The 11,873-nt window shown below is 33.9% G+C and overlaps 1 protein-coding gene across 1 annotated transcript; it reads right to left on the reverse strand.

The window, feature by feature from the left end:
• Nucleotides 1-4,279: 4,279 nt before the first annotated feature.
• tm2d2 (TM2 domain containing 2) lies at nucleotides 4,280-9,227 on the reverse strand. Its single transcript, XM_059337278.1, has 4 exons — nucleotides 8,864-9,227; nucleotides 6,311-6,398; nucleotides 6,111-6,226; nucleotides 4,280-5,057 (listed from the first exon to the last, which is right to left on the reverse strand). The coding sequence occupies exons 1-4, from the start codon at nucleotides 9,151-9,153 to the stop codon at nucleotides 4,844-4,846; spliced, it is 708 nt and encodes a 235-aa protein (XP_059193261.1). The 5' UTR covers nucleotides 9,154-9,227; the 3' UTR covers nucleotides 4,280-4,843.
• Between the last annotated feature and the right edge of the window lie 2,646 nt (nucleotides 9,228-11,873).

The following is an 11,873-nucleotide window of genomic DNA, read 5'->3' on the forward strand; positions in this document are numbered from 1 at the left end:
CATGTGTTAATGTGTTTTAGTCTTTTTGGTCACTTAATGTCATTTTTTTTTTTGTCATTTTGTGTGTTTTTTTGTGTGTTATTTGGTCATTTTGTGTCTTTTTTTGATCATTTTGTGGTCAATTTGTGTCTTTTTTGGTCATTTTGTCTTTTTTCGATCATTTTGTGGTCAATTTTTTGTCTTTTTTGGTCATTTTGTGTCTTTTTTGATCATTAAGTGGTCAATTTGTGTCTTTTTTGGTCATTTTGTCTTTTTTCGATCATTTTGTGGTCAATTTTTTGTCTTTTTTGGTCATTTTGTGTCTTTTTTGATCATTAAGTGGTCAATTTGTGTCTTTTTTGGTCATTTTGTTTCCTTTTTTTGGTAATTTTGTGTCTTTTTTTTAGTCATTTTGTGTTTTTTGGGGGGTAATTTTGTTTCTTTTTTGGGTCATTTTGTGTCTTTTCTGATCATTTTGTGTCTTTTTTGATCATTTTGTTTCTTTTTTGGGTCATTTTGTGTCTTTTCTGGTCATTTTGTGTCTTTTTTTGATCATTTTGTAGTCAATATGTGTCTTTTTTGTTCATTTTGTTTCCTTTTTTTGGTCATTTTGTTTCTTTTTTGGGTGATCTGAACTGTGCGTGTGAGATTGTGTTCAGTGAGTGGGGGTCACAGACAACATGCATGTTAAATTGGGGGTCGTGACTCAAAAAGGTTGAGAACTACTGCTGTAGATAAGGAGCTGAGTTTATTCCTATGGTTTATTCGCAGCCTGACGCAGTGGCGGTCCTAGACCAGTCTGACTGTGGAGGCCAAGGAGGGGCCAGTTTTTAATCAGAGGGGCACAATAAAAAAATGGCAAATATGTAATCAATATTTTTATTTGCAGTAATCAATATTTTTATTTGCATTACTTGAACATGGTCTCTCATGTCCTGTAAGAGTTTTATAGAGATCCAAGTTCGGGGGCGTGGGGGGTCGTCGCCTGGTCCCTTTTTATTTTTAATTTTAATTTTTTTTTCTATTTATTTCATTATTATTATTATTACTATTATTTTCAATTTGATTGTAATGTACCTTTCAATTTTATCGGACTGATGTACTTGTTCTGTCTTTAAAAGCAATAAAAAAGTTGATATGATATTTGATATGATATTTAAGCATTCAAACCCTTTATTTTAGCTAATTCAAAAATGTCATTTAAGTATATTTGGGAGATACAAATACATTGTATTAATTACTTTTGTACCACAATGACATTTCTCATTTTTGTGCGCAATTAGTTTTTATTTTATTTTGAAAGTGCAGTACAGTGAGAATTATCTTTTTTATATATTCACAAGCTTTTATTGCACAATTAAACTATTATCCAATGTACATATTCTGGGTTCCTTTTGTGTACAAAAAATTCATCAGTGGTCAGTCATTCATCGTTATGAATTGATTATTTTATTTTGAATTTGACGTCAGGAGAGGACCTTGGTACCTGTATTTACATTCTGTTCCCTTTTTTCAGTTTTTTTAAAATTGCCCCCCCTGTCACTTTTTAAAAATTATTTATTTATGATCCTCCCTACTTTTGTAAGTTTACCGGCATTACTATTAATAACCTTAATGTACTGTGTTTTATTTATTTATTTCTGTTGACACATATATTTCAGCACCTGTCTGCTGTTCTATATACAATTGTTTGTATGTACAGCCTTTTTCAATAAAGTTCATTAAAAAAAACTGTTTGAAACTGAAAAAAAAAGTGAAAAAAACCCCATGAGCTTGGTGCCCTGATAGTTCCCTTATGGAACATTACAGTTTTTCTTCACAATCTATAATTTATCCCAACAACATTCTCCGACTGATATGTGCAACACAACACACCGTGGACGTGCTCTCATATCAGAGATCATTCTTTGTGTTGTTTTTTTTTTATTTTTTGAGTAGTTTTCTTTATAATATTGATGCAGATCATATCAGAAAAGCTCTAGTTTGCAGAGTGAAAAGGAAAGTGACCCTGGCACTGAAACATCTACTGCACATTGAAATAGCCACTGAATTATATTTACTTAAACCAGTCAAATATGAATAAAGTGAAATAAGCCACGAGCCTAATACACCTCAGTCCTACCTGTTTGAACTATGTTCTTATATTTCATTTTCAGCTGCTTAATGTCAGAATTAGAACTAAATGAAAAAAAGTTTAGGTTAAATACTATTGTGGTATATTTTCTGTTACTTTTAATCATAAAGTTCTCTGCTTTACTAAAAGGCCTCAGTATGACCTCCTGATTATTTGGATTTGTCAGATATTAGAGGTGTTTGGGGACAGAATATAAACAGTATAAGTTGTGTCCTTTTAAGGTTAAAAAGTAGAATTAGCAGCATGCAAAAAGCAGAGAGAACTAAGGCTTTTATTGGAGAAGGACCCTTTTTTCCAGCAGCCTTTAAGATTGGACAAAGTTCTCCTCCTGTACCTCGGCAGTGTATTCTGATGTCTGATAATAGAGAAAACTAAAAGGAACTTCCAGGTGATTTTTGATTCATTTTATAACTCAAGAGAGGAAGTAATTTCCACTACACTATTTTGCCAGTTTTCACCTCTAATATACTTGTAATTAAATCTGAAACAAATAAACTAAATTCAAACTAAAGCACTGACTCCTGCAGCAATCCTCTCTCCTCCCATCTGAGAGTTCATGGTTAGACTCCGTTTGTGTAACCTTTTACCTGGATTCTAGTCTAGACAGATTTCAGAATAAAGGCCTCCTATAAGAAGTGAGGAGCATTTATGGGTACAAGTCAGGAACCGGCCTACCTTACATATCTCAAGGGTGCTGAGTCCAAAAAAAATGGTTCCCAAGCAAAATTTTGAGTTTTTGACCTTCTAATTTGTATATCAAATGGCCACCAAATTGCCCATCTTGCACAGTCGTTGGACCATTTCCCCTTAGTTTTTTTGTAAGTAGGCAATCAAAGATGAGGAAATTAAGTTTCTGGATCTATAGTCTAGAGTCAGAGCAAGGATATAGTGGAGGCTCAGTGCCTTTTTTATGTATATATGTATATATGCAAAATACCAACTGGAACATTTAAAAGTGATATTGATTGAATATTTATGTCGGCCTTAAAAAAAATGACACAAATAATGCTTAATTTCACCTTAAAAGTTGGTATTTTGCATAATTATATACATATATATATATGTATATATATATATATATATACACACATAAAAAAAGACACTGAGCCTCCACTATATCCTTGCGACCAACGGCCACCATTTTGATATGCAAATGAGAAGGTCAAAAACTCAAAATTTCGCTGGGAACCATTTTTTTTTTGATTCAGCACCCTTGAAATAAGTAAAGTAGGCCAGTTCCTGACTTGTACCCATAAATGCTCCTCACTTTCACTCTTTGGACAATTCCGTCTAGACTATTCAGTCTTTTGTTGACCCTGTCCAACTTCTCTGGAAAGTTACTTTCAGAATTCAATAAAGAAATACAAGAAGTTGACATAGTAAAACATTAAATGTAGAGTTTGAATTGAAGGTATTTGGTTCAGAGGATGTGTACGGCAATGAAGTTGAGTTTTGAATGTGATTTATTTTCTCTTATACTCTGTGATGTTACAGAGACAAGCAGTTATATTATTCATTTAATTATCTTGTTGGGGAAAATATTTATTTTTAAAGCTGTCAATGCAGATTCTTTGAACTTTAATCAATTTAGGATGCTTATTAAACGTTATTTTGTTTTGGAAGGTTATATTGCTAATAGGAATGGTGATGTTGGACGGTATTTGGAAAGGTGGGAAAGGTTTTATTGAAGTGGAAGCATTGAACTTAACCCTTTATTATTTTCTCTTAGATTACTAAGTTTACTGATATACTGTATGTTTTATGTGGTAATTATGTTTGATGTTTGTTTGTGTCTAGTTTAGTTCTCTTTTAATGTTATTTAATGTGTTAACGTTCTTATTTATTATTGTTGTTTTATTCATTTATTTATTTAGGTTGGTTTTGTGATTGTCGTTTTTTCTTTTTTTTTTTCTTTTATTACCGTGTTTGTCCATTGGTGATTTATGTTGTGTTTTGCTTAAATTAATAATAAAAAAGTTTGAGTTGAAGTTGTTGAATATATGTAAAAAAAAAAAAAAAAAAAAATTGGCAAATTATTGCTTTCTGTTTTTTTATGTGAAATTTTCATTTCACACAGCATCACAACTTTTTGGATATTTGGTGGTGAATGGGGAACGTTGACAAATGGATTTAAAATGACAAATCCGGCTTCACTCTACTGAGCCCTGCATGTTTATTTATTTATTTATGTTGTGGTGTAACAATCACGCAGACAAATAACCATCATAACCATTTCTAGTATAGACTGAAACTTGACCTTGTTTGTTACCATGACAACCAAGTACAGAGCGAGAACAAATGGGTATGAGTTTCGCCGATACATCAAAAACTTAAAACTATATGTTGAACTTGTGTCCTCCTCCATCATGTCATCATGAAGCAGACAGAACTAAAAGGAAATCCTAGAAGAAGATTCCTGAACTTGGACCATATGAACTGATCTAAGTTGAGATTGTAATACCAAAAAGTAAAAGTGTCATCACTGAAGCTCTGGTGAAAGCAGTTACAATACAATAAAATACAATACAATAGTCATTCTTATGCATTCTGTGGAAAAAAAATTCAAGTTGATTAAATTAGAGGGGATTTCTCTCTCTGGAGTCCTGGGAATCCTCAGCATCCACTTAGAACAAGCCAGCCCACAAATAATAAATACGGCAGGCTTACGCTACATTGCTGAAGTTCTCAATATTTAACAGGTAAAGTCTGAGTGAGTCCTGAGCCGTACTCTCAGTAGTAGGTGCACCAGTTGCTGTAGTCGCTGGGCATCAGGCCTCCAGTGATGAGCAGGATCAGGTCCACAAACCACCAGATCCCCAGACCTCCCAGGGTGAGCAGCTTCCCCACAGCAGTGCCGGTGTGGCCCAGGCAGAACCGATCCACCCCGAAACAGCCCAGGAAGAAGGAGTAGAGCAGGGTGGTGATGAAGTAGTGCCCCGTGTATCTGCAGAACCAACAGGGAGAGGTACGTTATTCCCCCTATACACTGCAACAAAAGAAAAGTTGGGTGAACTCAACATTTCAAGGCAACAAATTTTAAGTTGGACAATTAAACTAAATATTTTAAGTTTTGTTTTTGAGTTTGCTCAACTCTGAATTCTGATTTTTGTCAACTCAACTGTAAGTTGTACTAAGTTATAATTTTACATTGTAATAACTTTTAATCCTTACTGCTGCTAACTTCTGCAATGTGCTGAATTGGCACGATTGTAACGCTGCTATGAAATGTCAGCTAATGTTGTGACCACAATTTTGAGTTAGCATTGATACGCTAATGGCTACTCTTGTAGCTGTAACAAGCAGCGTCGCTAGCATCAGTTAGCCGCTTGCGTCAGTTAGCCGCTAGCATCAGTTAGTAGCTAGCATCAGTTAGCCGCTAGCATCAGTTAGCCGCTAGCTTTCGCTAATGACCGAATTTCACAACAAAGAAATAAGAGTTATCAGAACTATTGTCCCTTGTTGTGAACCCCAACTTAAAGATATAAGCAACAACAACTCACCAACTTGTTTATATACATATATATATATATATATATATATATATATATATATATATATATACACACACACATACATTTTCCATTGTTATTATTGACTTTTACTTTTTCATTATTATTATTATATATATCTTTTTATCTTATTTTATTTTATCTTACTTTATCTTTTATATAATTTATTTCTAACCTGCCTGCAGTGTTTCTTCACTGCTCCATGTTGAGATGGAGCTTCCTCAGTTTGTGTTTTGTTTTTAATAGGATGGAGGGAATGAAGGTGGGTGGGGTGGAGGGTGTTTGTTTCTATGTTTTGTTATCTTTTTATTATTAATTATTTTCTCCTTTTCCTTTTCACATTTCCTTCCTGCAAGCCTCCAGACCCAGACAGTGATCAGACATATGCGGTCCAAAATGTATGCATAATTAAGAATTCTAATAACTAGCACATAAAATCAATAAACTGTTGTTGGCACATGCAGACAGTGGAGCAGGGTATTCCTTACTTGATGCAGGGAACTTCTCCTCGGAGGAACTCTCTGGGTCCGGCACACTCTATATCATCCAGTGCCGTGCACATAACCTTTGTGTAGTTCACCTCTTTTGGAGTCTGGCCTCCCCACTGAACACACAAACAGGAAATACTGTCAATTAAGTGCTGGGTGATTAACAACATAATATTTATTTTTTTAAAAACAACACTTACCCCAACACAACCATGACCCATCTCCACCTGGGCGCTGTGGTTCCCTGCATGGTCGACAGGGTCCTGACAGTAGATGAACTCCTCTGGTCTTCATCATGCAGTAGAAGAAGAAGAAGAGCAAGAGAACAAGGTTATTATAGTTAACGAAAACTAACGAAATAACGAAAACTAGAAATTGAAAAAACATTTTTTTTAAAAAAACCAATAACTAAAAACCAACCAATACAAACCAATAACTAACTGAAACTGTATTGTGTGGTTACAAAACTAACTAAAACTAACTAAAATTATAGTGAAAACGTCCTTTGTTTCGTCTTTTTCAACTTTTTTCATCCGTAAACCTTTTTGGTTGATATGAAATCTATTTCATCTATCTGGTTTTATGACTTAATAAACTTATTGGGGCTGAGATGGATCAGACAAAGGAAATAAAAGCAAAATTTATCGTGACCTTTCTGAATCTAAAACCCAACAAATACCCCATTACAAAAAAACTAAAACTAACACGAAAACTAATAAAAAATAAACTAAAACTAAGCATTTTCCAAAAAAATTAAAACTAATTAAAACTAGCGAAATCACTCTGAAAACTAATTAAAACTAACTGAATTTAAAAACAAAAAATGACAACGAAATTAAAACTAAAACTAATGAAAAATCCAAAACTATTATAACCTTGCAAGAGAGTTGTTGAGACATCATCATCATTATCATCATCAAAACTTTATTGCAGACTTTATTGCAGACTTGCAGTATCGATACTCAAGAAAGTATCGATACTCAATATTCACATTGAAGAAGGTGAAATCAGAGAATTTTGAGTTACTGTCTTTTAAAAACTGCTCAAACCAATTATTCCATTATCAAAATAGTTGACGAGTGATTTAATAATTGATTATTGTTCGATTTAATCGAATAATTGTTGCAGCTCTATATTTTATCATTAATATAATTTTATCTTACGTTTTACTTCATCACATCTAGATAATAATTTCCCTTTCAAATAAACTTATAATTTCTATTATTTTTATGTTTAAATTAGTATATATATCCAAAGCAGACTGTGGAAAGTGCAATTACTGCTTGGTTTTGAGTTGGATTTTGTAGTTTTTGTATAATTATTTCTCTGAAATAAAGCAAAATTGAAATCTAAAACTTTGTCACAAGATAAAACAGACATCAAGGGTTTAATTTTTAGCTATAACTTAATTTAAAATATATATAATATATATATATATATAATAATAAATAACAATAATAACAATAATAAATAATTTACCTTTGCACAAGAAATCTTAAAACCCATTTTTATTCACTGGCTTTTAACTCAACATGAGCCTTTGCTCTGTTTTATTTTTTGTTTTTTATTTGTTCTTTGTGGTTTTTTAAAATTAAGATTCATTTTAAAACCCACTTTTATTTACTGTTTTTTTTTTTAACCCAGCATGAGACTCGCTTTGTTTTAGTTGTTTTTACTTGTTCTTTGCTTGTTTTGTTTTTATTGCTGGTCTGTCCTGCCATGTACAGCACTTTGTATCAGCTAACGCTGTCTTAAAGGGCTCTATAAATAAAGTTGGTTTGATTTAATAATATTATTTTTTAAATATTTTTTATATTTTCAACAAAAATGTAGTTACTGCAGCTACTTTGTAGGGCAGTATAGAGGCATGTTAAATATGGTGAGTAGCGCCCCCTCTAGGCACTAACAGGAAGCATTAGAAAGGTGGCTAACCTCCTGTTTATTATTATCAGTCTGATGGTTGGTTAGTGCAGTAGTTCTCAACCTTTTTGAGTCGTGACCCCCAATTTAACATGCATGTTGTCCGAGACCCCCGCTCACTGAACACAATCTCACACGCACAGTTCAGATCATACAAAAAAGAAACAAAATGATCAAAAAAGACACAAAATGACTAAAAAAGATACAAAATGACAAAAAAAAGACACAAAATGACCCAAAAAGGAAAAAAAATACCAAAAAACGGAAACAAAATGACCAAAAAAGACACAAATTGACCACAAAATGGCCCAAAAGACACAAAATGACCAGAAAAGACATAAAATGACTAAAAAAGACACAAAATGACCAAAAAAAGACTCAAATTGACCACAAAATGACCAAAAAAAGACACAAAATTACCAAAAAAGACACAAAATGGCCCAAAAAAAGACACAAAATGACCAGAAAAGACATAAAATGACTAAAAAAGATACAAAATGACAAAAAAAAACACAAAATGGCAAAAAAAAGACATTAAGTGACCAAAAAGACTAAAACACATTAACACATGAACACTTTAACACAGTGGAGACAGAGCTGACTTCCAAAATGATTTGGCGACCCCCAGAAATCATCTCGCGACCCCAATTGGGGTCCCGACCCCAAGGTTGAGAACAGCTGGGTTAGTGTGTCATTACAGGACATTTGTCACATGATTTGACAGATTTCTAAGAGCAGATTTCTCTGTCAGTCTCCAGCAGCAGGTACTGCATTAGCATTAGCATTAGCATTAGCATTAGCATCAGGTAACTAGGCTACTTCCGGTTACTTACAGGTAGAAGCAGAGGACGACTGGTGACGGCGGGTTGTACTCGTAGGGCTCCGTGTAGTTGGTGCTCTCCACCGGTACCTCAGACTGGACTATCTCGGAGGGCTGCACGCTGAACGGGAGCGCGGAGGCTCTGTGAGCAGGAGTAGCAGGAGGAGTAGCAGGAGGAGCAGCAGCAGGAGGCTCCGTGCTGGAGGAGTTCTGGGTGTGGATCCCTTCCAGGCATTGTAACAGAATCACCGTCAGCAGCAGCAGGAACTGTCCACACAGCAGAATATAGCTCACTAAGATCATTGTAGCCCTCAAAATACCACATCCGCTCTGATAAAATAGTCCGTCATTGTTGACAAACAGAACCTAGCTAGCTATGTAGCCTGTTTGTTTGACTCTTCTTCTTCTTCTTCTTCTTCTTCTTCTTCGGGGGTTTTATGGCAGTTGGCATCCTTGTGTTGCATTACTGCCCCCTTCCGGATTTAAACTGTCATTACTTCTTCTTCTTCTTCTGGTAGTTTTTAGTCGCAGTCTAAACCAAGGTTATTATAGTTATATTATTATATAACTATATATTATTATAACGAAATAACGAAAACTAGAATTGAAAAAACATTTTCGTTAATTGAAATAAAAATAAAAACTAGAGTTTAAAAAAAAAACGATAACTAACTGAAACTGTATTGCGTGGTTACAAAACTAACTAAAACTAACCAAAATTATAGTGAAAATGTCCTTAGTTTTCGTTTTTGTCAACTTTGTTATTCATAATTCAGTGTTTCTATTTGAACATGCAACACATGGTGAATATGTTTACTGAGACTGGGATGTTTACACTAGAACCAAAATTCAAAACACCCAGAACTGTAAGAGTTAATAACCTTATTGGGGCTGAGATGATAAACCAAAGGAAATAAAGACAAAATTTATTATGACCTCTTTGAATCTGGCACCCAACACATAGCCCATTACAAAAAAAACTAAAACTAACACTAAAACTAATAAAAACTAAACTAAAACTAAAAATTTTCAAAAAATAAAAACCAAACTAAAACTAGAAAACTCACTCTAAAAACGAACTAAAACTAACTGAATTTGAAGACAAAAATTCACAATGAAATTAAAACTAAAACTAATGAAAAATCCAAAACTATTATAACCTTGGTCTCAACCAGAAGATCACCATCCTCCCTTCAGCTTCACCTCCAAATTCCAAAATATCTTTGATATCAATTGATATTCGACATTTCCTCTGGAGTTCAGTCATCATTATTCTCCTTTCTGTTTCATATTTCCTGCATTCAGTTAACACATGTTTTTTTATTTTTTTATTTTTTTATTTATTTGATTGATATCAAACAGCAATACATTGCACAGTTACAAATAAGGAGAAATGAGTTACAGAAAAATAAACAATGCAAAACATTAAATATAAGTAAATATTTTTTAAATAGAAGAGTAATAAAATGGAAAAGAATGAAGCATAAACAAACAAATAAATAATAATAAAATAAATAGACACAATATAACATGTTAATTAACCCTCTGAAGTCCAGGAGATTTTGGTTCAAATTTATCAACTTCCTCTGCATTATTTCTGTCTCTGTTCAGCATCTTTCAGTCTGTCCTTACATCACATGCATGGCTCCTTTTTCTCCACACAAACTGGGCTATCAGTCAGATTTTTAATTGTATTTTAATTAACAAAGTTTAAAGCTGCCAGGAACCCAAAATACAAACAAAAGACACAAATGTCTTTGGAAATGTACCTTTTTTAACCATTTATACGCACAAAAACAGCAGAAAAAAATAAATAATAAAACTATAAAACAGTCTATTTGCATGTAAATTAAAAAAAGTAATAGTTTTCATTGTAGAAAGAAAATTCAAATTTTAAAAATGGTCTAGAAACATAAATGTCACACTGTGAAAGCTCCTATGATTGAACTTTAACTGGCTTTCTCAGCTTGTCTAGTTCCTTGTCCGTTCTGTTCCTTCTCCCCACACTGACAGTTTCCTGTTGGATCTCTCCCTGTTATGAATCTGCTGCTATTGAGTTTACTATGCCCAATTCTCATTCTGCTCAAAGTCATTTGTTCTTTCCTGATGTTTCCTCTGTTTACCTTCTTCCTATTGACTTCTGAGGGGCCTTCCCTTAGTTTCTCCATCCCAGTACTGTTGCCATTTTCCCCAATTCCCTCCAGATTATGCTTTTTCCCTCTGATTTTGAGAGTTTGACCCTTATTTCTACATCTTCCCTCTTTACTGCCTCCTTCGCCAACTTTTCTGCTTTTTCATTTCCTGGTATTCTGGACCGGGCTGGGAGCCACAGAAATACAATATTTTCCCTTGTTCTGTTAGATAACATGAATGGGATCTCATACAGTAGATCTCTGTGTGATTTGGCTGCTGACAGTGCTGAAACTGAGTCACAGATGAGTATTTTGTTTGCTTTACTGTTTTCCACCCAATGGCCTGCTAAAAGGAGAGCACATAACTCCACAGCATACACGCTCGTCTGTTTGAGTCACATGTGAATGACGCCTCAAGTAGTGTCCTTTTCCCCCCGACAGTGGCATCCTATCAAGGTCCAGTGCTGCCTCCTTCTGGATGTAGTTGTGTACTACATCTCTTGTCTGTTGTATCATCGTTAATAGTCAAGTTGCTCTTATCTCCATGGAGTTTTGGTCTATTTTGTCCATTTTTTAATCCTTTTCATCCTGCCTGAATACACCACTTAAAAATGTTTGAATGCCATTTTGGTTTTGCCTATATGACCTAATAATAATTGTTGTTTTTTTTCTGACTTACTGGATCAACATTTAGAACCAAAAAGAAACAAAGAAAAACCAACATAAATGTGATCTTGTGATTGTGTGTGATCCTGTCATCAACTCTGGTTTTTATTCTAGTGGGACTCTATTTTGTTTGTGTCTTGTGTGTTTAGTGTAACAATTTTGGTCTTTTTGTGTCTTTTTTAGTCATTTTGTGTCTTTTCTAGTTATTTTGCCTTTTTTTTTGGT

This window comes from Centropristis striata, chromosome 7 (genome assembly GCF_030273125.1).
Source record: "Centropristis striata isolate RG_2023a ecotype Rhode Island chromosome 7, C.striata_1.0, whole genome shotgun sequence".
Lineage (NCBI taxonomy): Eukaryota > Metazoa > Chordata > Actinopteri > Perciformes > Serranidae > Centropristis > Centropristis striata.